Source organism: Diadema antillarum, unplaced genomic scaffold (assembly GCF_040938485.1).
Source record: "Diadema antillarum isolate AM-2024a unplaced genomic scaffold, OU_Dant_1.0 seq00000386_RagTag, whole genome shotgun sequence".
In the NCBI taxonomy this organism is placed as follows: domain Eukaryota; kingdom Metazoa; phylum Echinodermata; class Echinoidea; order Diadematoida; family Diadematidae; genus Diadema; species Diadema antillarum.
In genome coordinates, this window is record NW_027271384.1 from 2,188,523 (window position 1) to 2,214,207 (window position 25,685).

Sequence of the window (25,685 nt, forward strand, 5' to 3'; positions counted from 1 at the left end):
GAATTTTGAAAAGTGAAAAGTGAAAAGTGAAAAAGTGAAACCTCTAGTAGTCTCCTCATCCAGTGGTTCCAACACCAAAACTTTAAAAATTAATAACTTTTGCATCAATTGACCGATTTTCCTCAAACTTTCGCTGATGTGTTCTACTGATGTTAATGCTTTTACTCAATCCACATTACTCTATGGGTTTGCGTTTCCTTTAAGGGGTAACACTATAAATGGGTGTCTTTGTAATGCTCCCTTATCGAGTGGTGCGTTGGCGGATTCAGAGGAGGGCGCAACGGGTGCACGTATGTCCCCCTTTTATTTTTCATTTGAAAAATAAAAGAAATAAAAAGAAAAAAATTAAATGAAACCCGGAAGTGGCACCAGAAATATTAGTTGCGCCCCTCATTACTGAGTTCCTGGATCTGCCCCTGCTTATCCATACACCCATCACTGAGTTCTCATTCTAGCATGCTGCCAATTTACACGTCTGTGGACAGGGTTACCCATGCGATTCAATATTGTGAGCAGTTGTCCCGGGAGGGCAGGAGCAAATATCATGTCACCACTGAAATTCAAAGTGAAAGAGGAGCTTGGTTGAAAAAAAAAAACAACAACAACAATAAAAAACCCAAAAATGTCACCTCCCATTTTGATATTTAAACGTTTTCATTTACCTTTTTCAACTCTTTTCTTTATATCACCAGGAGTTGAATATCAAAGATTGCCGTTGTGTCATTGTCAATGCCAACACCTGTTTTCAGTTTATTCTGAAATTCCTCACTCATCGCCTGCTCTCAGACTCCAGCCATGGCAGTGGGAGTCGGCATCGCATCTGTGGTCGTCATAGCAACGGCCATCATGACTTACTTCCTGGCCAGGATCCTGCGCGTGTTCGTCCTCATCAATAAGTTCCATGGACCTCCGGCCATTCCCATCCTCGGCAATGCTCACCAGTTCAAGCAGGATCCAAGAGGTAGGACAAGTCGGTACAGGAGAGGGCAAAAAATCAGAGGGTCAGACTGCTGATAGTGCTGTCTGCCAAACAATTCTTAAAATCATTTTTTGGGGCATTTTCACTAATGGTACAATATGTAGACTGTTCATGTGCAAAATTTCATCTCACTATTGTTAAGAAGAACCCCAAAACAAAAGAAAAACTCTTGATGCAGTGGAGAAGCAATTATGTGGGCAAGGATGAGTTTTTTTTGTTGTTGTTGTTGTTGTTGTTGTTCCTTGGCCTAATGTTCAACTTACAAGTCAATTTCAAACCTATGTGCTCTTGTTTTCAATATACCACACCAACCAATCAAGTACAAATGTCAGCTACACATACATGTAGGCTGCATAAATTTTCATGATTTTTTTTAAAGTAATAAAAGTGGACAATTTACACAGACTATATAAGCACACTAATGCAACTTCTTATTGAAGGACACACAAGAGGCTCTAAACTTTGAGTTAAAGGGCACAAAAATGCACACATAATGTGGGCCTTTCAAGCAAAAAAATGTGAAATGATAACATTTAGTGTAAAAGGAAAATTTTTGCCCTCAGATGTCTGTGATGTGTGCTAAGCTGTCTTTCATAAAGATGTGACCAAAAATTACTTTAAAGTAAACAGTTATAACCAAAGCAGTTACAAAATTCTCAGTCTTTCAGTTAAATGACTTGATAACCTCTCAATTCATTGTTTATATTGCAGCTGCGTTGTAAACATTTATCATATTACCTACCTGAGTTTGTTACTAATCATAGAGTTATTGATATGAAAGTGGGTTCAAAGTCGAGACATAATTATGTTTGTGGAGCAGCTAATTGCTTATTATTTGGAAGTGTGTGTTCCAAAGTCACTATAGCAAGTAGGTGCCTTTCATACATAACATTAGTTATAAATTATTAACTATATCAATGCAGAAAGGTGTGTGTGAGTTTTGATAAATTGCCACCGCTGTTTGCATACTATATAGTCCGGGAGCCAGCGGGGGTCAGCCTAGCTGAAAAGGTTACCAATTTTTATGTGTATAGCAATTTAGTACATATGCCCCTGAGTATGGAAATGCACGTCTGGCTGGTCATCAGTGGTGGGTGTGGCCAGGAGGGCCACAAAAAGGACCCCCCAAAATTAGGCTAGCCTAGCTGGAAAAGTAACCCCATGAAAACAACTGGAACTTGTTCGTTACACTTACAGGATAAATGAATGACCATTGCCAGACGTTTTAAGTGGTGGGGGGTAGCCGCCAGACGCTCTTAAAGGCCCAACTCCAGCTAGGCTAGCCTAGCTGAAAAAGTAACCTCATGAAAACCACTGGAACTTGTTCGTTACACTTACAGGATAAATGAATGACCATTGCCAGACGTTTTAAGTGGTGGGGGGTAGCCGCCAGACGCCCTTAAAGACCCAAATATTTCCAGCTAGGCTAGCCTAGCTGAAAAAGTAACCTCATGAAACCCACTTGAACTTGTTCGTTACACTTACAGAATAAATGAATGACCATTGCCAGACGTTTTAAGTGGTGGGGGGTAGCCGCCAGACGCCCTTAAAGACCAAACTTTTTCCAGCTAGGCTTGCCTAGCTGAACAAATTAGTAACCTTGTGAAACCCACTGGAACTTGTTCTTTACACTTGAAGAGTTTGTTTGCAAAAACCGATAAGTCCATATCTGCCAAATGGAGATATTTGCGATTAAAGGTCCAGAAAAATAAAGAGAATAATAAGAATTTTTTTGCTTCTTTTGACCATAACTTAAAAAATGTACCTTTATGTAGTGACCAATATATCATTTAAAAGGGATTATTTTGTACTTTATGACAGAGACCGTACTTCAAAATCTTCAAAAATGGACTTATCGGTTTTTGCAAACAAACTCTTCACTTACAGGATATATGCATGACCGTTGCCAGACGTTTTAAAGGGTGGGGGGGGGGGGGGGGGGGGCAGCCGCCAAACGCCCTCAAAGACCCAATTTTACCAGCTAGACTAGTCTATATATAGCTGGAAAAATAACCTCCTGAAACCCACTGGAACTTGTTCTTGTGATACACTCAAAGGATAATTGAATGATTGTTGCCAGACAATAGCCGCCAGACTCCCCAAAGACCAAACTCTTACCAGCTAGGCTAGCCTAGCTGAAAATTAGGAAAGTAACCCCATGAAACCCACTGGAACTTGTTCTTACACTTACAGAATAAATGCATGACCGTTGTCAGACGCTTTAAGTGGTGGGGCGTAGCCCCCAGACGCTCTCAAAGACCCAATTTTACCAGCTATAAGGTTCACATATTTCAGAAATGATAGCAGTGTAATTCCATAACAATACCGCTTGCTTGCGAGTTCACCTGTCTATAATCTATGCATTGCCTTATTCTTTTGTTCTGCTTCCTTGAGCCCCGACTCATGCATTCTTATGGTGACTCTCCCATGTCATCATCCTTGTTCATTGCAATTTGTTCTATTTTTTGAAAATATTCTTATTCTTCATCCCAATTATCAAAAATTCTGAAACTCTGTCCTCAGTATAAGTAATTCATAGTTGTACAAATGTAAAAATCCGAGAATCACCCGGAGGTCTCCTTTAATGGGGGAGTTTCTTGAGCGCACAGGGAAACATGCTTTGAAATATCAATAGGGCAAGTGTTGAGACGAAATACTGTAGAATAATATATGAGAATATACAGTGCTGTGGTTTTGGTAGAAGAAATAGGGTATCTGTATTTGTCCTCAGTGATAACCAAAAAACTTATTTGGAAAGAATAATAGACATAAAAAAAGAATTGCCCAATCAAACATGTCGGGATTTTTCTCAAACGTCAGTGTTCTCATTTTCTTTGCAGTGTAAAACAAAAATGAAAAACAAAAAACAAAAAACACGGCCGGGTACAGTATCCGGATGGAAATTGGTGGGATGGGCGTAAGCCCGCGGGTATTATAACATACGTTAAAAAAAACAAGACCAAAAACTACTTTCTTTCTGTGCCCTGGGGAGAAATATTCATCAATTGCATTTTGGAAATGTTGAAAATCACAACTTTTGATGAAATTGTGTCCTACAGTATCTCTTCTTATATGAAGGCTTTTTTTTTTAATAATTAAGTTTCTTTCCTCTATGACCATGATAAAACAAACCCCTGATGATTAAAACAAAAGACAATCAAAACTTGGCAAATGAACTCTTTGGACAGTAGCAAAAGGGAATACATTAACAGTTTTTGCAAACACTATGTACAATTGTCTAATGCTCCATCAAGCTCATAAAAAATACAATTCTACTGCAACAAGAAATCCATTCAGTAAGACTCGTCCTCGGTGTACATAGCTTAAAATGCCAACTTTTTAAAAATAATGCCCCAGCTCTTAAATTTACTGTAAAAAGGGGAAGTAAAGCTCAAAACCTTTGGCCTATGACTTTTTAGGTACCGTATCACCTTACGGTTGAGGAGATGGGTAAAGAAAAATTATTGACGAAATAAAACTTATAGGAACATGTTTTACATGACCTCACCGTTTTCTTCTCTTAAGAAAGAAACGAAATCTGAAAATTGTTCAAGAGTGTTTTTGAACATAGTACATTGCAAAAGCAGAAAAAAATCAGTGTTTTTAAGAAACATAACTCACAACAACAAGGAATTCCTGTCGTGTCTAGTATTGCACGTTTTTGGTTTGGAGGGTTTTGGATACTAATGTTTCAAAACAAGTTTATGCTCCGGCACTTCAATGAACTTAAATTCATATAAAGTAATGATCAACCTCTCTTGCCAATAAACTCAACATTTGCTGTTCTTCAGTAAAGCATATGACAGAAACATATGAGAAACATGTCTAAAATTCATGTGAATAAGCTCACAGCAACAACAAAAATTTTATGTTATCTATAAACTAATACTGCATGTACTTAGTTTCGAGGGATTAAGATGCAAAATGTTATAACAAAAGCCCCTACGTGGCTACCAGCAATTAAACATCCTTCAACTTCTATAGCAAATGAGCTCATGTGTATCATCTTGTTGAGAAGACGAAGATGAGTAATGATAAAATAACCAAACTATCAACTTTCCTTAACATGTTTTACATGAAATCATTATTGCCTTCTCGTAACGAAATTTACATCTTGGTGCAACTTTACATCCTTTCGTGAGGGTGCAAAGAAACACCCAAAGTTCCAAGATTGTGCCTTGTTTTGAGGGTGCAATCTTGGAACTTTGGGTGCTACTTTGTACCCGCAAGAAAGGGTGAAAGTTACACCCTCGGGAGCAACTTTGCCCCCTTGAAAAAGGCGCAACCTCGTACCTTTAGGCGCAACTTTATGCCCGAAGGATGCAAGAATGTACCCTCTCTTGAGGGTGCAATCTTGTGCCTTATTGGTATGATGTTGCACCTATGTGGTGCTTGCTCCATGACTGCTGCAAAATGGCTCCTTTAAAGGAGCAAGTCCAGAGATGCCAAGTTCGAAAAAAAATTATGAGTGAGATTTTCATGACTCGGCATCTCGGAGAGCGAATGTGCGCGCGAGCGAGGGTGTGGGAGGGGTCCTTCCCCCCCTTATTTAACCCCCCCTAACTTATGTTGTTGTTGCACTCTGCAAAGTAAATAGGATTAGTGTAACTTGGATCTTGTGAATCATGAAATATGTGTGCGTGTGGAATTTGTGAGTTGTGAAAATGTTAATGTAAAATTTAACTTAGTTGTGTTAGAATAATATACTGAAACCAAAAATTTACCCAATTACCTTTTCAATAAGGTGAGCACTATATCTATCAAACAGTTAACCTTCTCGGCAAGAGTATACATCTGCATGAAGGAAGAGGTGAAAATATGATATGCAGTTGTCTGGATACGTTTTATTCAAAACGTTCTTGAATGCGTACTTATTCACATAATCTATAAGAATAACATATGCTTCTTACCAGTACTCAAAGCCTCTAAAACAAGAGCATGCTTCTTACACTTCGAAAGTATACACCATATCTTAAAAACAAAATGTAAGAGGATTTAAGAAGCTGTTTGTATGCATTCAAACGAATCCATATTTCTGTCTAAAATCTAAAACGTGTCTTGTAAAAGGGGAATTCGTTTTATAATGACGATGCCAAACCGTTTTTGTCTTAAAGTCCTTATCTCGACATGTCTTGGAGTTCACGCTTATTGAAAACATGAGATTCTTGGCACGTAGATTACAACTATGGTTTAAAGAGTTAACTGAGATACGCATATCGTATACGGGCATTTCGATGAAAACATTTAAATACAAGGTACTGTAAATAATATGAAAATCAAACTTGATACCAGCCCTTATCGGCAACCAATACTGACTATGGAGGACTGCAGTTATAATTGTGTTCAGATATTGTTTTGGGTGATACACGCATGCCGACTGATTTGGGATCAATTCGAGTCCCTCGAGCTGAGATTCCGGAACTGCAATGAGCAAACCATCATTATGCATAACAAAGTGACTGAGAATAATGCATGCACCAGTTTCTGTTTCGTAGTTCTATACACAGAAAGTTGTTTCGTTTTCCAATCCTGTGCAGGCACACAGAGATTTACAGAATTCAATCATCTTTGGCTATAACGCCATGGTCGCTTGCAAAATGAATGCAGCTTATCTAACTTAACCTGTAGTTACTGAATAGGGGACTACTGTATATTCAATTTATACATTATTAATCGGATGATAGAACCTGTCAAAGAGTAAATTGCGGATATCATATACCATTGTCAAATTCACTTTCTATTCTATACATAGCATCAATGGAATGTTATGAACCACTTCAGCATTACCAATCATCATAATTAATTCCCTGAAACGGCTGCATTTGTATGAGCGGGAAGAGTTTGGCATCATACATAGCAAGAGTCGTGACTACAAAACTAAATACACTGTACATGTATCATACAAGGTTTTAGGACACTTTGAATCATGCCCCCCCTCAAAAAAAAAAAAATTAGTGAAATGTTGTACAATGTATGCCCTACTTCCATTAACCTATGATCTTTGGCCTTTGAATACATGGCCCGCATTTTTTCAACGAATAGGCATTTGGATGCAACGTAGGTATTATATAAAAGAAAAAATGTTTTAGGAAAATACCTTTAACACTTCAGAAATAATTATGGAACAAATAGCAAAATATTGACACGTTCACTTCTTCCGTAATGACATGACAGAAAACTTTCCTCACCGAATCGTTCTGCCGTAATTCATGAGCAAGTCATGGATATATTTAGTTCGATTAAAAGTATACATTGAGTCATTGCAAAAGTATCTAATGAAGAGTATGCTTCAGAACTACATCATTGTCATTTATTCTATAACACTAATAATATAGAGCTATTGGTCCGCCATATTGCCTAACAGGTCGTTGTCCTCCTACCACGTTTGTTTAGCAAATACATTGTAAGGCACAGAATCTAATTTTGCACTTGTTGCCAAAGACTCTAATCTTCTTTACCGCTATTCTCAGACATGTATGCTGGTGCTGTACGAATTAGAAACGGAAGCTTACAAATATTCACCATCTAACAAGGCAAAAGCGAAGTGATGTCTCGTCCACGTATCGACTTTGTGATTACAGAGATTTTCCAATGGCATAGGCCTAGTTCATTGACTTTTTGACTGTTGACGTAGTCGGACTTCACCAATATTAACACTTGACAGCAATCATTTTGGAGATGATCTGAGGAGTGAATATGGTGGTCATATAGCTCAAAAGTGTGGAAAGTTATTGAAAGAACACCAGAATACTATGTCGACAGTGTTTATCAGGTGAGATACAAACATAGAACAAGTTCCAGTGGGTTTCAGGAGGTTACTTTTCCAGCCAGGGCTATAGTCTAGCTGGTAAAATTGGGTCTTTGAGGGCATCTGGCGGCTACCCCCCCCCCCCCCCCCCCCCACTTCTTAAAACATCTGGCAACGGCCATGCATAATTCCTGTACGTGTAAATAACAAGTTCCAGTGGGTTTCATTAGGTTATATTTTCAGCTAGGCTAGCCTAGCTGGAAAAAGTTGGATCTTTAAGGGCGTCTGGCGGCTACCCCCACCACTTAAAACGTCTGGCAATGGTCATGCATTTATCCTGTAAGTGTAACGAACAAGTTCCAGTGGGTTTCATTAGGTTACTTTTTCAGCTAGGCTAGCCTAGCTGGAAAAATTTGGGTCTTTAAGGGCGTCTGGCGGCTACCCCCCACCACTTAAAACGTCTGGCAATGGTCATTCATTTATCCTGTAAGTGTAAAGAACAAGTTCCAGTGGGTTTCATTAGGTTACTTTTTCAGCTAGGCTAGCCTAGCTGGAAAAATTTGGGTCTTTAAGGGCGTCTGGCGGCTACCCCCCACCACTTAAAACGTCTGGCAATGGTCATTCATTTATCCTGTAAGTGTAACGAACAAGTTCAAGTGGGTTTCATTAGGTTACTTTTTCAGCTAGGCTAGCGTAGCTGGAAAAATTTGGGTCTTTAAGGGCGTCTGGCGGCTACCCCCCACCACTTAAAACGTCTGGCAATGGTCATTCATTTATCCTGTAAGTGTAACGAACAAGTTCCAGTGGTTTTCATGAGGTTACTTTTTCAGCTAGGCTAGCCTAGCTGGAGTTGGGCCTTTAAGAGCGTCTGGCGGCTACCCCCCACCACTTAAAACGTCTGGCAATGGTCATTCATTTATCCTGTAAGTGTAACGAACAAGTTCCAATTGTTTTCATGGGGTTACTTTTCCAGCTAGGCTAGCCCAATTTTGAGGGGTCCTTTTTTTGGCCCTCCTGGCCACACCCACCACCGATGACCAGCCAGACGTGCATTTCCATACTTAGGGGCATATGTACTAAATTGCTATATACATAAAAATTGGTAACCTTTTCAGCTAGGCTGACCCCCGCTGGCTCCCGGACTAATATGTTACTAATCATAGAGTTATTGATATGAAAATGGGTTCAAAGTCGAGACATATTATGTTTGTGGAGCAGCTGATTGCTTATTATTTGGAAGTGTGTGTTCCAAAGTCACTATAGCAAGTAGGTGCCTTTCATACATAACATTAGTTATAAATTATTTACTATATCAATGCAGAAAGGTGTGTGTGAGTTTTGATAAATTGCCACCGCTGTTTGCATACTATATGTTAGCACCCCATTCCATGCCTGCCTACTTTTGCCTGATTAAAGGCGGCAGTAATGAAAGAAGATCATAGATTAATCATTTTGTATTAAAAAAGCAAATAAGCAGTTGAATGAGAACACCATCTGATATTATGGTGCCTTGTATGAAAACAGAAATATCAGAATAGAAGATCAGTAAAAATTGGGGGAAAAATTAGACACACGCATGCACAAAAAAAAAGAAACAATTCTTTCAAATTTTAGAGAGCAAGACAAATTGGCAACGTAGTGTGATATAGCTGTTGAGTAGCTCTGCATTGTGTTATTACACAAAAAGTGGCAAATTTTCATTTTTCTCTTGAGAAAAAATGTTCTACATATCTATTCTTGGTATGTGTAATATTAACAGAGTATTAATACGTTTTGGTTTTTGTCAACGAATAAGTTAATCTGTACCAAAATGTTTAAGAAAAGGGGAAAATGAAAAAAAAGAAGAAAATTAGTGACTTTCGTGCACAAAACAAATGTACAATGTAAAGCTGGTCAACACTTACATCACACAGAGTTGCCAATTTGTCTTACTCTCTAAACTTTATTAGTTCATAAGATTTTTGTGTGTGTCTGTTTTTCACAAAATCTGTACTGATCTCCTTCTCTTCTTCTCTTATGCATGAACTAAGTAAATTAAGTTTTAGTCTATTGTTTTGTTTTTGGAAACCTGCAATCATCTTGTACAGTATATATTCAATGAACCTTACCGTAGTTGACTGTCCCACGTTCATAGTACAATAGCTCACTCGAGTTGTTTCGGTCATTCACCGTGATTCGTCTTGCGTCGTCAATCCTCCATTGTGTGTCACACCGAAACTTTTTACAATTTCAGCTCATGACTGATCTTCATCAAACTTGGCAGGTAGTATCCAATGGGTGGTAGGATGTCATTGTTCAGCTATGCACCATACCCCTCAACCCAGGCCCCCAGCGGAGCCCATAGCCCCCAAATATAATCTTTGAAAGTCTTCTTCTGTGGAGCCAGAAGTGATAGAGCTAAGTTAGTGCTATGAGTTAGTACTAAGTTGTGCTGTTTCAATTTTGTCCACCAGTGGCATATCCAGGGATTCCTCCCTTGGGGGCTCTGTTGGGGGAAGCACCAAAATTCGGCCAAATTTCACATCTTCATCTTCTTGAAAATGAATGGTAAAATATATTACCAAGTCTAGCATGTAGTATTAGGAGGGAATTAGAACATCTTTACAAAAAGTCTTCTGAAAACCAGATATAATTGGGCTCAATTGCTGTAAGTGTGAGTGCATTTTCAGTTTGTTTCATGTTGGATCCAGTCTTGCCCTTGGTATTGGAAGGGGGGGGGGGGGGGGGGGGTGGGGAGAGGGGTGAACCAAAGTGGGCACCAACGTGTACTTTCACATCACATCTTCTTCTTGAAATGGCATGAAATAAAATTAATGACAGATGTGTTGGTCATCGCTTCTTGATTATAAATCCTGTTGGGGACAGAATACTTTCTTCAGCAGCAGGAGTGGTCAGAGCTTTTTCGACAGCATGGCATGATCCGCATCTGGCTCGGACCCTACCCTACAATTGGCGTTTTCAAAGCAGAGTTTGTCGAGGTACACATATCCCATAGCGAGGCATGTTGTAAACACTAAGTTAGGATTTAAAGCGCTCAACTGAACTCCATATACCCAGATGTTTGTTAATCCAACAGTGAAATAGAGTTTGTTGATCTGAGTATTTGTGGTGTTATTCTGAAGGTACATTAATCCGAAGGTTCATTAATCCGAAGGTTTGCTTTAAATGCGAAAATCAATTAAGGTTTATTGTTCAGAAGATTTGTTAGTCTACTAGCAAGCCTTCAGAATCACGAACCTTTTTCCATTTTCAGATTAATGAACCTTTGGAATAATGAATTGCAACTGGTATAATTTCACTTGCATAAATCGTATGTGACATTGTGTCATAATCTTGCCATCAATGATGTTGCTTGCTGCACAGGTACTAGTGGGGCAAGCTGCTAGCTTTGGATTAACAAATCACAATTTTCTCAGAGAATGTGGTTCTTAACTTACCCAAAATAGTGCTAGTAATGTAGCTGCAAATTTTCTTTCTTGTGTGTCTGCCTTTTCATCCTTAGACTGAGAAAATTGTGCAGCATACAAGTTTTTAATCTTGAAACTCCATACAATGTACAAAAGCACTATACCTACTTGTTGATTACACACACAAATCTGTTTGGGTGCTTTAATGTTCACAAGTCTTCTATACAGCTGATTTCTTTTTAGATTGTATTATCAGTCTCAATAGATGCGGGTATATTTGTTGGATAATTGTGTGTACAGAAGGAAAGGGGGGGGGGTCAAGCAAAACATTACTACAATTAAGTTTTAATGCATTTATCATTTATAGCAGAACCTATTTTATTTGATACTTCATAAAAACCATAACAGACAGAAGATACACAATATGAAGTATAAAGTTTACATAAAAGCTAGTGACATGTCTGCGATGGATGCAAAATATACATTGTAAATATTAATGTCAGAAATTATGAAGTGCTCATTAGAAACTTGACAGGAAGATTTGGGCTGTGATACTGGTGGTTTATAATAAATTATATTGTACTCTTTGAGGAGTGCATGCATGTTTTTGTATAAGCAACAACTGAGATAGTGGATAGGTTTTTCTCTTTCCTTTTTCTTTTTTTAAGTCAGCACATTCCTCAGTAGTAAAATGCTGCTGAACAACACACCGTTGATTACAATTGATATCTAAACTGAACAACACACAATTCAAAAGTATGCACAGTTGCTACAGATTAATGCACACAAGTGAGAAAGCAGCCATGTTTTTGTTCCTCAGTGTCCTCGTCAGCCAGTTTTCATTCATCAATTCAGAAATCAATGCAGATTGCTAGCCTTGGCCCAGGGGAACTACAATAAGCTTTACTTACACGTTTGTATGGGCAAATGATGGTGAATGAGCAGTATGCCAGGTTGAAGAATGCGCGGGACCCCTGCCTGCATGAGGGTCACTGGCAAGCTTCAGACCTGCAGTGCGAGCACTGAAGGGAGTGTAGTCCCACCAGCGATCTTTTGTGTGAGGTCTTTTAGGACCCAAAGTAGGTGCTGCTAATCTGAGGGTGCACTGGAGCCCTGTGTCTTAGATGACAGCTCATGATGGCTCACCCCCACATGATACCATATGCTTTCATCTGTTTCTCATGCAAGTCACCCAATTTCAATGCAACATGCTGTTCCGTGACTAACGGCAGGATTAAAATTTCTAATATTTGTCATCAACCAAGCTTCCATGAAGTTGTTCATGAAAAGTAACTGTAACACTAGAAGCATTTGAGGCATGAAACTTTTGCGAATTGGAGCACAAAACACTTTTACGGCATGAAACTGAAGCACCACTGGCATTCAATGCATTGTGTAGACAAACGCTTTGGCGTGCATTTTACATTTGACTTGGCTTGAAATTTGTGAAAGTTTCATGCACACAAAAATTTCTGGTTTTACACTATCGAGCAGTGCATTCCATTCATGGACAAAGTTTTCATACAACCATTGTGTATTGAGTGAGCTCATTGACCAGAAAGTAAGAATTTCAACTATTTCTCTTTCACTCTGACTGAAGGAGAAAATGATGAGTACCACACTCATTGAAGTAAAGACATACAATGATTTCTCTTCCCCCATTGAAGCAGTCTCTCTTTATGTCTTGTTTCGTTTCCTTCATTTCCTGGAAAGGTTTGTTCTTGCCTGAAATACAGTATCTGATTCCAAATACACTCAGAAGACAAGCGGTTTGATCAAGTTTGAACGGTACCAGGTATTTCAAGGGATTCTCAGACTTTGAACATGATCAAATTGTAAGAGTTGTAATCTTTTTCCATATTTTGTATTTTTTGTCTGTCCATTTCACGAAAAACAAAAGATGGTGCTAAAATGGATAATATTATTTTCCTGAATTTTCATGTAGCATATTTTGCTTGCATCATTTCTGCAATTTGTAATCAAAACTTGATTTTAATTGTGATTTTTTTTTTCCTTACACCGCTTTATTTCATTTTTTCTTCTTCCATTTATTGCAGAGTTTTTCCTACAGATCGTGGATTGGGTGAATGAGTTCTATGAAAAAACTAGGGGGATACTTCGAATCTGGCTTGGGCCTATTCCTCTTATTCTTGCCTATAATGCGAGAGATGTTGAGGTGAGAACCTGCACGTGGAACCTAGCAGTCCGTTAACTGATATGATCTCACTGCTGAACCCATCAAGTCTTAGGGCACTTGTACTGCAGAAATTATCAGAGCTTCATCAAATTGGCAACTTTGAATTAACTGCTTTTACAAGTTTCTGTACAAATCAATACACATTTTCGAATTGAGATAGAAATGTTTATTTTCATAGTCTGAAATGTGTTGGCAAATAAAGAATCCTTTTTAAAATTTAGCAATCTAGGGACCTTTTATCATTCTGCAATTAGAGTAAATTATGGTACGTGACCATGTAGGGTTCATACATGTACTTACAATAGAAAAGTATTTATTCTATATTATAGTCAGAACACCAGCAATGAATGGTCAAAAGTATAACAAAACAGTGAAGTATCAAACTGCAGAAATGAAGTTCTGATGGCTTGATGGGTGAATACGATACTCTTTTTTTTCTTATTCTCTTAATTAAACTCTAATATTTTTCTGTCAAGCATGAAATGATCGTTTCTAGGACTTTTTTTTGGCCAAATTGCCAGTTGAAGGAAATGGAATTGGGAAGCTATGAATTATCATTACTGGTATATTCAAGTAATCTGGTTAACATCAAAGTTGTTAAAATTGGAATGCAGGGTGTGCACTAGGTACAATCTGTATGGAACAGAAATGTTGACCGTTAAAAAAGGAAATATTTACTTCTCTTGCTAAAATAAAAACCACTCGAGCCAGGTTTGACACTAAGTACTTCACCACAAAAAGTGCATTGCAGCAATATCCCCCTCGTATACTTGCACATGTCAACATTCACATGATAGCCTGTTTTGATCATATGTAAGCATAGCCAGCCATAACAAAATCCATCGAAGCTTCCTCTCCTTTTGCCCCCCCCCCCCCCCCCCCCCCCCCCCCCCCCGTTTTTGACATGCCATCTGTCTCACTGGCAGTAATATATACTCAAAGTGATAAACACTTTTTTGTGAGGAGATGAAAGTTTTTTGTATTTCATTGTCAGTATATATGCTCCAAAGTGAAGGAATTGATGAAGTAGTTTCTGATACCTGACTACTCATCACAAGTTTAACTAGTAATGTCCTTATGGCAACTGTATGCCTTCGCCATAATGCATGGTTATCCTAATAGGTCTATAGCACAATGTCTTGACAATGTGTGATGACAGTTTCACATACAGTGTAATTGACAAAATATCAGAATGACAGGTTTGTCACAAATATGTTTGATATTCACTTCCCTTGAACTAGGTTTAATTGGATGAATGGCTATCAGGTATTTCGGGATTTGAGGATTTTTACTTGACTTTTGACCCTTTTATAAGTGTAAGGAAGAAGTAAAATTTAGCACTTTCACTTGACCTTTGACCTTTTGGCCCCCCCAAAAAAAACAAAAACAAAAAAACTTTCAAGCGAATCTCTATTGGGTAATACATGCATACACTATGGCCCGAATTCACGAAGGTGGTATACAATTGAAACCATGGTTTAAACCATGGACAATTTGTATGGAGCACCAAGTGTCCCATGGCCTATTTCGTTACGAAATCAGTCATTGTCATTTTGTTACGAAATGATCATTTCATCAAAAAAAAAAAATACTTCTTTTACTTTGGCAACTGCACTTGTAGTATTACATTGTACTTATCCTAGCACTTCCGCAGTACTCCCAACGATACACCACATGAACATATCATCCTGCAACATTTACTGTGTACTGTATACGCTGAATATTTCATGAAAGGTTTTTAGCTCACCTGAGCCGAAGGCTCAAGTGAGCTATTGCGATCGCTCTTCGTCCGGCGTCCGTCGTGCGTCGTGCGTCGTGCGTCGTCCGTCGTCCGTCGTCCGTCGTGCGTAAACTTTTTACATTTTCATCTTCTTCTTGAGAACCCCATGACCGATTTTCACCAAACTTGGCAGGTAGCATCCCTAGGGGGATAGGATCTCAATTTGTTCAAATGGGCCCATGGCCCACCTGGGGGGCCCCAGGGGGGCCCAAACACCCTAAAATTAAGGAATCTTTAAAAATCTTCTTCTCTAGAACCAGAAGTGATAGGGCTTAATTGATACTATGAGTAAGTACATTGATGACTGCAGTTTCAAGTTTGTTCATGGGGGAATCAGGGGTGCCCCCCTTGGGACCCAGGGGAGGGGGGTGGGGAGGGGTCCTAATGGGGCCTAAATTGTACATTTTCATCTTCACTTTGAGATCGCCTTGTCTGATTTTCACCAAACTTGGTAGGTAGCATCCCCAGGGGGATAGGATCTCAATTTGTTCAAATGGGCACCATTGCCCACCTGGGGGGTCCCTAGGGGGCCAAAACCCCCTAAAATTAAGGAACCTTTAAAAATCTTCTCTAGAACCAGAAGTGATAGGGCTTAGATGATACTATGAGTAAGTACATTGATGACTGTAGTTTCAAGTTTGTTCATGGGGGAATCAGGGGTGCCCCCCTTGGGACCCAGGGGAGAGGGTGGGGAGGGGTCCTAATGGGGCCTAAATTGTACATTTTCATCTTCACTTTGAGATCGCCATGTCTGATTTTCACCAAACTTGGTAGGTAGCATCCCTAGGGGGATAGGATCTCAATTTGTTCAAATGGGCACCATTGCCCACCTGGGGGGTCCCTAGGGGGCCAAACCCCCTAAAATTAAGGAACCTTTAAAAATCTTCTCTAGAACCAGAAGTGATAGGGCTTAGATGATACTATGAGTTAGTACATTGATGACTGTAGTTTCAAGTTTGTTCATGGGGTTGGCGGATTCATCCCCCCCCCCCCCCCCCCACGCCCTTAGGACCCAGGAGAGGGCTGGGGAGAAGTCCGACACTTGTAATGGAGCCTGAATTGTACATGTTCATCTTCTTCTTGAAAACCTCAAGATGAATTTTGACCAAACTTAGCAGGTAGCATCCCTAGGGGGATAGAATCTCAATTCCTTCAAATGGGCACCATGTCCCTCTTGGGGGCCCCTAGGGGGCCCACCCCCCCCCCCCCCCACATTAAGGAATATTTAAAATCTTCTGCTCTAGAACCAGAAATGATAAAGCAAAGTTAATACCATGAGTTCGTACATTGATGACTTTAGTTCCAAGTTTGTTAATTGCAGATTCAGATCCAGGACTGCCTGCCCCCTCCCCCCCCCCCCCCCCCCCCGAGTTGAGGGGGGGGGGGGGGGAGGGATCCATATGCAGACCTAAAATTTCCAATGTTCTCAGGTAAGAGTGTGCAAGAATGTATGGAAGGTGGAATTGCGATACTCAGGTGAGCGCGTGACCCGCGGGTCTCTTGTTATTTTAGCAAATTTCGCGAGTCAGGTGCTATTTGAGAATTTAAAGACACGTGCAAATAGTTACTCTGATCTTGACATGACTGTCATGTAAATGCATGTATACGTTTCTCCATTCAGTACGGGGCTCTACATTCGCCAGTTTAACCACTTGTGAAATCATCAGGAAGTCCTGATTTGCAAAAAATTAGACTCGCTAAATGTATTGCGTATACTACAGTACATTGTTCTACAAGTATTGCCCATAATGATCCATCAGGACTTGACATTACAGTGACCCCCCATCTCTTTGGCTTTTGCTTGGAAATTCAAAGCAAGAACACTCATTGAATTGTCATCAGTGCTTTTACCTGAGCTGTGGTGCTGTAATGCTGTTGACTGCTGTAATGACAAACTTTTGACCATTGACTTAACATTCACCACAGCAGGTGGTTCAAACATTATGTGCCTCCCATTCACCTGTTAGATTTTTTGCATTTTCTGATGTTAGTATTTACCCATTCACCCATTTCCAACCTAAGATAGTTTAAAATGTCTGATATAGGATCTCTACTCTTGAAGATGTCCTAAAACTGTCAAAATCAAGTGATTTTCATAAGTTCTGTGCCAGCTCTGGTGATGTAGCTACACTCCATATCATGCAGCTTTATCTGGTTTGTAGGCAATTGTTTTTATATCCAATTTTACAGTAAATTCCAACATGTGTCAGTTTGGTAATTTCCATTTTCACACTTTTTTCTCAACTGTTTTACATGTGAAAATTTTTCTTGTCAAGTGACTGAAAGCACTCACTGATAAGTTTTCATGAATATCAAAGCTCTAGAAGGCTTCATGAGATGGTATAATCGATGAGCAATTCAAAGGAGATGCAACAAGAAGAAATAGGATGAAAACCCTGAGATGCTATGAAAATTGCTGTGTGGCATCAGTTGTGTTGTGTCTACACCATCCATATTTGTTTATTCACATCAAAGTCACTGTCTTAATCATTAATTACACGTATGGCTGCTTTGTCATAACAACTGCTCCCGTACACTCTCTTCCCATAGCCCTAAGAGAAGGTGATTACAAATAGTTTACCCATCCACACTTACAGATATGAACAGCATGTAAGTCCTTCAGGACTGACACCTTAAAATCACATAGATGCCATATGTGTGTGTTCTTCCTTCCCTTTTGAATAACAGCATGCTTCTCATTTGATCAAGTCCAAGGACCATGAACTATTCCAAACAGTCGAAATTGCACTTATTGAGTTTAGGCAAGCTGTACAGGCAGTATTGTGTAGAATGTTATTTTCCCCACATTCTCTGCATTAAACAATGGGGAGGAAGCAATTGGGAAATAATATAGGGCAATTCCGTGTCGGTTTGTTATCTGAGCTCTGTACCGAAATTGTAATGTTGAGCAGGAAATTGTTTGTGTACATTGTAGCTTCTATAGAAAGTGAAACCACAGTTACTCCAAAATAGTTTCAGCCAGTACTATCCCTCATAGGAAGCAGGCATCTCTGTCAGTCAGATGGCACATGTTATTAACCAAACCCAACAATCCTGTGAAACATTATTATTATTATTAACATCATTTTTATTTATTTATTTATTTATTAATTATTATTTTTATTATTATTTTAATTCATTTATTTTATCTATTTAGTAGTATCATTATCATTATTATTTCTCTCTCTCTCTCTCTCTCTTTTTTTTTTTTTTGGGGGGGGGGGTTTATGTGAACAACAGCTCTTTATCCACTACAGGACACTAGATTGTGAAGAAGATGAGCAAATACATAATAGACAATTATGTAGGTGGTGAATGTGGAAGGAAATATCCGCAAGGACTCGATGGGGTGATACTTCGGTCTGTTTTGAGTCTCATTTTTAATGCGTGTCATATAAGAATATGACAATGAGTACTCAACATGCTGATGTGTACTATTTGCGCACACTGTCTTGTATTTTCAGGTGATACTGAGCAGTAGCCGACACATAAAGAAGGGATACATTTATGACTTCTTGCATCCCTGGCTTGGTTTGGGGCTTCTCACGAGGTAAGTGGAATAGTAATAGAACATTTTTGCTTGCACCTCTCCCACCCTGGCAAAACCACTTAATCTGCTGCACTTGTTTCCTATAGACTTCACTTGGGGTAAGAATAAATGAAGTCAAGTAGCAAATCACCCTTTAACCATGACCTGGAATTAATAGGAAAGAAGTTCATCAGTATCAGATAATCTCTTATTCATCATAGGTTGAGAAGGACTGCATCCTTTGGCCTGTTCCTATGCCATAGTACTCTGCAAGGGATTGATACTGCCTTTTGAGAGGAATTTACCTCATAATATATGTAGATTCAGTGAATGCAAAAATAGTAGTAGTAGACATCCATGAAGTTTGAGTGAAATTGGGCAATCTGTTTCTAAAGTTATGAATTTTTACATGTTGGTTAGATCCATGGCTGAATAATGGATAATCACTACAACAATTTGTGATGTCATGGTAGAACAAGGATGTGGAAAGAAATTGAAGACATTTCTACAGGTTATCATTTATAAAAATAAAAAGTACACATTTGTTTGACTTGTTACTGATATACATTTTTTTTTTAATTTTAAGAGTGACATTATTCCCCTTGCATTGTAAAAGAGGTAAGTCAAATGTTCTTTCAATATGCTAGGAAAATAAAAAAGCTTCTATTTTTGCATTCACTAAATCCACATGTTGTGGTAATATTCCTTCAAGATCCACCATATCAATGTCATCATTAAAGTACCAGTCTGTGCCGGGGCTCCACCTCTTGTTTGGATTATGATGTTGACCTTTGAAGAGTTCTTGTGGCTGACCTTGCCTTGGCTGAAGATTTCTGCCCCTGTTACAAAGGTCCACTTTTAAAGCCACTGTTTACTGTTGGGAGCAGTGATCAAAAACATTTTTGAATTATCATATTTGATGCATATATGTATAGTTTAGTTGTGCCAAAAAATCCTGCCGTATACAAATTTTGAAAAAAAAAGTAAAGCTGCAAATATAGGGAGATATCACTAATTTTCTCAATAAACCATAACTGTAAACAGTTTATTCTAGTTCAAATGACATAATAAAACTATTGTTCACATACTTAACATTGTTTATACTGATTAACATTTTCATGGTGGTTGTTTTTATCCCTAATTCACATTTTAGAACTATTTTGAAGCACCAAAGCTGTTTTTTTTTTCATCTGCAAATGATGGCTTTGAAGCCATGAGCAAGTGTGTTACGGTGTCTATAGCCGTTGTGATGGAAAAAAAAGCCCCATCATCGTAAAAAAATAGAATATATAAAACAAAAGTACAGATTTTTGAGAGAATGTCACTTCCAAGCATGTGTTTGAGGAATAGGTCCTATGGTATTGTTTTCCCTTTTCCATGAAAAGCAATTGGTTTGTAGATGCCAGAGTATTTTTGTAAGAGAGAGATAAAAAAAATAAGAGAAATGGTATTGAAGTATATATACAGATGATATCAAGATTTCTTAGTTAAAAGTTTGTGCAGAGAGAACCAAGCAAACAAAATCTGTCATATTGAAATTCATCAAGCAGAGTTTATATATTTTGTGTGGATTGCATCATGATATTCTCTGTATTTCCCATGTGATTATTTGCAATTAGTTTGAGATGTGAGCATTAATTGGTATTCTAATCCCATTCAACTTGACACAATTTGGTTTATTTGATACAAACTTAGTTATTCACAGGTATGCCCATTTGTTTTGTTTCTATAGGTATTCTTCATTTTGTTTTCAGATTTATATTGTACAATAACTATGATGCTATGAATTCAACAGATGTGACACATTTATGGATCATCCCCAAGTTGACCTTGTTTAGTCTATTTTGAATAAACCTGGAGAATCTTTGTAGAGAACACAGACAGTGTACATGTACACTGTCTCCCTTTTAGTGCACATTGCTAGCTTATATTGCATAATATGTTCATTGTTTTCATTTATCAATTTATTTTCCCTTTGGTTACGGATGTCTTCATGAAGTTGGGGCAAGAAATGGTTCCACCGCCGCAAGATGCTGACGCCAACCTTCCACTTCTCCATCCTCCAAAACTTCCTGGAGGTCTTCAACGAGCAGAGCGCCGTCCTGGTGAAGAAGCTGGAAAAGTTCGCCGACATCCCCGAGCCCATCAACATCTTCCCCCAGATCACGTACTGCGTCCTGGACATTATCTGCGGTAAACTTTGAGTTCAAATATTAAGACAGAATGATAAGGCGCAGAGCCAAAGCTTTGCACGCCTTGGCAGTAGACAATCCTCACTACTGTCATATCTGTTCATCAGGGTATCTCAACAAACTCTCTTGTGCTTGTTTTATCGCGTTTCCACTAGTATCCAAGAGTATATTTTATTGCTCAAGGGCTATCAAGTTGTTGTTTTGCCTCAATGGGAGTTTGTTTGGATAAGGGAACATGATGGGGTTACAGTCTCACTGATACTGACAAACTATCTGCCATTTAGCTAGATGTGTGAAGGTTATCATTGAGACATATCTCTCTGGAGTAGAGTCTTTCACTCTTTGATATTGTGAAATGTTGAAGAGATATGAAATATGAATTGGCCTTGTGAAAATGTTCTCATCAGGCTTTGCGCCAAGAGCCATATTGATATTTCTAGCTCATGTGATGAATATGTAGCTGCTATAAATAGAAAAATTTCAACTAATTTGCTCAGAAAGATGGATTAGAAGAAAAGTGAGTTTCTCACTATTGATATTATTCTATGATTTTTGCCAAACAGCATTTGTGTAATGCTCTTAAATGCTTCATGTCGCTGTCTGTCGGTGACATACTCTTTTAATAGCTCCTCATCCATATGCCCTCTCTGTTTGACGTCACTGAATCTTACACATTTGAGTGTGTTCACTTATGTTTGTTTGTGAAATTGTTTGTGCAAAGTGCTTTTTTTTCTGCATTGCTCATATCATCCCTGTATTGTATGATATGATATAAATCGTAATACCATATGTGACCGTGCACCTCAAAACGAACATAAAGTCGCACACACTGATATTGCGTGAGGACTGAAAATAAGTGAAATGGGTCAACCTAGCCGAACTTGACTTTTTCCTATTTTCTGAAAGAGCGGGTCTTCTTTTACATCATGCTAAAATTTGGTATCATAAAACGGGCAAGAAAGTGTTTTTTTTTAGCAGTTTATCTCAAACATTTTTGGTAGAATAGTGTGATTAGGTGTGTCTTTAGAATCCCTTTTTCATTTCTGAAAAACCTTGTCCACACTCTTCACTTTCAACTCTAATAACTTTTGACAGGATAGTGCTACTGCTTTGAAAGTTGGCATTCATTATGGACAGAATATGTTAGTGAGACATGCCTAATATCAGTTTAATCTGATAATCCCTTCATTGTTGTTACTCTGGTGGTTTACTTCCTGTTTTTTGTCCCATTCATCACACAGCCAGCACTTTTTGGTAAAGATTAAGCACTTGAATAGACTCTGTACTTCAAAGCCTCTTTTCTCAGTTCACACTTTTCCTGAGTTTGTGCTTTCTTTCCAATATTTAGATTGGTTAGGAGAGTCCATCTCATTTGAGTTATACATCATTTTAAAGCTTAAAGTCTGCTCTTTTAGAATATGGTCATAACTAGAAAATTCATGTCTGGCGACTTTTTGTTTGTTTTGAGGTGCAGGGTCACATATGGTATGGGAATGATGGTGGTAGGTTGTACAGGGACTGAAGAGTAGGTTGTTAACAGCAAAATGAATTATATCATGCAGAATGTCCACTTATTTTGACAGTTCATTTCTATATTCCATACATGTATACTAAATTATTTGTTCAAACCATGCAAAATTGTGAGATATAGTACTCGGCTGCTGTTGCAAGAAAAAGCTGGGCTTCTTTTTTTTCTTTTGATTGTTCTTAGTCTTGCTGCTCTGTTAGTTATAATTCATCAGGTTTGTTCAGTGCAAGTTTGTGTAGGGGATAAGTTTGTTTTTTTTTCCTTCCGGCTCACCATCTTGCAGAGTAAAATAAAAAACAAACATTGACAAAAATTAACCTTCCGATCTTGATTACTTCAACAGACACAGCAATGGGCAAGCACATCAACGCTCAGGGAAACAGTGACAATGAATATGTTCAAGCTGTGATCAAGTAAGTGTCAAGTTTGATTCTTGTCTCAGTTGCAATACTTACAAATGTTGTTAGTGTGTGGGGGGGGGGCATGGAAGGTAGTAAAGATCTAACTTGATTAAGATGTTTGCTGGCAGAAATGTTTGGCATGGCACACATAGTCCAGCAGAAAATTAAAAAAAAGGAGGTGTGTAACCTTTGTGTGTCTTTGTTAAGAATATCAGTGTGGAGATGAACTCTATACACTATGAACTCTGCACACAATTAATTGCATCATGGGTTGAGAATTATGACTAGGTTTTGATTGAGCCCAGGGCCCTCGTTCATTATTTGTTATATTTTTGTCGAAATATTCACTGTATGGTATGCATTCAACCGAGTATTTCATGTGACATCATCAAAGTTAGTGCATTGGTGTAGCTTTATTTTTTTTTGACATTTTCTTTTTCTTTTTGCTTGTTTCGATGGCATGTATCATCCTTTGGGTGACGACTTCATATATTTATCTAAAAATTTATGAATTTTCAGGAGAGCAACAAGACCTTTTCATTCATTCAACATTTTTGCGCAAAATGTCCATATAGATGTCAGATATTATTTTTAAAAAACCCATTGTTTTGGTTTACATTAATAATTGTGTTTAAAACCTCCAATGAGTATTGTTCTTTTTATGGATTTTCAAATCAATTGTAGTTATTAGAGGAGTAAAAAGTGTGCTTAATTTTTGGTGAAGTATTGATATGAAAAATTGGTTGAACATCTGGGAGATAAAGTAGGATGTACCAAATGATATATGAAAAAAAAAATCTTGTCTAATGTTAATCAGTATATTTGAAAATGCATTTAGTCTTTATATAGGTGGGGTCAAGAGTAAAATCAAGTGAATAAAGAGCAGGAGTAGAAAGAAAAGAAAAGTTTAAAAAAAAGTTCATGAGAAACAAAATATTCAAGGGAATACAAAAAGGACAACATTAAACAATTCCAGCTGTAGACACTTTCTGAGAGAGTAGTATAGCTGGTACACAGAGTCGCAGCCAGTGTATCAAGGGTTACCTTGTTACACTTTGTAATGTGTGCTTGTGTATATCTGTGCTTAGAATGTGCCACGAGTTGGTAGATCCTAACACTATTGTCCATAATTTCTCCCATCTACCTTGCCAAACACAGCATGAGTGATCTGCTCCTGGAGAGGATGAGGAAACCTTGGTACTGGCCAGACCTTCTGTATGACAACATAGAGCGTGGCAAGCAACACGCCCATCACCTCAAGGTTCTCCACGACATGACAAACAAGGTGAGATAATTGAAAAGTCTCTCTATCCTTTTTTTGTTCTTATTTTCCTCAAAATTTGGTTGTGCCCTATTGCAACATCATGTAGCACAAGAGTGCATTAGATATTTTTATGTATTATTGTTTCAAACACCATAATTTTAAATTTTATTCATGCCATAAAACCACATATATTCAATATAATTGGAGATATGAAGAGCCAACTATGGAGATAAATATCTCTGTGTTTTAAAAAATAAGGATTAGAAATAATGTGATTTGAATTTCTTTTGTACCATAAGATTATTCATTTCTCAGTAGAGACCAGAAGAAGAACGACAAAAATATCTTTGTCTGTATTTTATGAATTTGTTTGTGTGTCAGTATGTCCAACTGCCAAAATAAGGCCCATTTGACAGTACTCATTTTAAATCTGTTTGGCTGTCCATGTTTTGCCTTCCTGTCTATCTATTGCCATTCTCTCTTTTGTTTGTTTTGCTGACTGTTATATGGCCTGGTGAACAGATCTACTCTCTCTCTCTCTCCCTCCCTCTGTTTCCTTGATACAGCTGTATGTCTCTTTGCTTCCTTATCTTCTCAAAACTCTGTCTGCCAGTCTGTTTTTTTTTAATGTTTTACTTTGCTATCAATAACTTTTTAGGTGTTGTTCTAAACCAAGACGCCAAATCTTGTTCTGCCATTTGCTGCTTTGATTGGTTTTGCAGAGCATCCTTCTCAACAGCTGTGGGATTTTCAAAGCGTTTTTGTGTCAATACCCTTCATGTATTTAATTTTTTTGTTTTATTCTTCTGTCAGCATAGAAAGGAACAGAAAGCGCAAAGCTGTCCGAAGAATATTATTGTGCAATGTCCCCAAACTTTACCCAAGCTTCAAAGGAACTAGTCTAAACCTGATATCCATGCCGTGGACAGTTCAACCAGGCATTGTGAAGATGCAAGTTACCTGATGTAATGAAGCTCAGAGTTTCACCATCAAGTAATTTGACTGCTTTGATATGTAGATGAGAGCAAGCTGAAAAATGCTGCTTCCCTCCCATTCTCTAACCCCTTCCCACCCCTCCCTCCACCCCCTCCAACCCCCTCCCTCCCTCCTCATTCAGATCATAAGAGAGAGACTTACTGAGCCACCTAGGATCCTTGAAGGCAAGGAGGATGATTCCGTTGTGGGTAAGAGGAAGAGGATCGCCTTCCTGGACCTCTTGGTCCAGATGCACCGAGAGGACCCCAGTTTCACCCTGGATGACATCAGGGAGGAGGTGGATACCTTCATGTTTGAGGTGAGGTCAAAGGTCAAGTCAGAATCAAATGTGCTGATAGAGCAACCTGTGCAGTTCAGAGCCGCAATTCATGTTGAAACAAACAAAGGAAGAAAACTAAGTCAAAGAGAAGTTAATGCTAGCAGTGCCTTTTTTCTTCTTTTCCCTCACTGTTTTTCTCTAAGTCAAAATATAGGTTGATTTATATTTGTGAGATTGGTAAGCTCTGTAGAGTCAAAGATGAGTAGAGCTTTTTATCTATTTTTCATACCAGGAGATTGTTGATTTATTGGGCCATTGTTTGGAAAACATTTTATTCTACCTATCTGTAGTGCCAATGTTGGGTTTCATTTATTTCCTGTACTCAGTAGAGGACTCTCAGGTGCT

General features: G+C 38.4%; 1 protein-coding gene across 2 annotated transcripts in view; it reads left to right on the plus strand.

The window, feature by feature from the left end:
* Nucleotides 1-25,685, plus strand: part of LOC139731892 (cytochrome P450 4V2-like) — a 34,780-nt gene that overhangs the window by 2,056 nt on the left and 7,039 nt on the right. For both annotated transcript variants that reach the window (XM_071642768.1, XM_071642769.1), the window contains exons 2-8: nt 787-961; nt 13,192-13,310; nt 18,576-18,661; nt 20,640-20,833; nt 22,704-22,773; nt 23,920-24,046; nt 25,143-25,319. In XM_071642768.1, coding sequence (XP_071498869.1) covers nt 796-961; nt 13,192-13,310; nt 18,576-18,661; nt 20,640-20,833; nt 22,704-22,773; nt 23,920-24,046; nt 25,143-25,319 — 939 coding nt within the window. In that variant the 5' untranslated portion in view covers nt 787-795. The remainder of the gene's footprint in view (nt 1-786; nt 962-13,191; nt 13,311-18,575; nt 18,662-20,639; nt 20,834-22,703; nt 22,774-23,919; nt 24,047-25,142; nt 25,320-25,685) is intronic.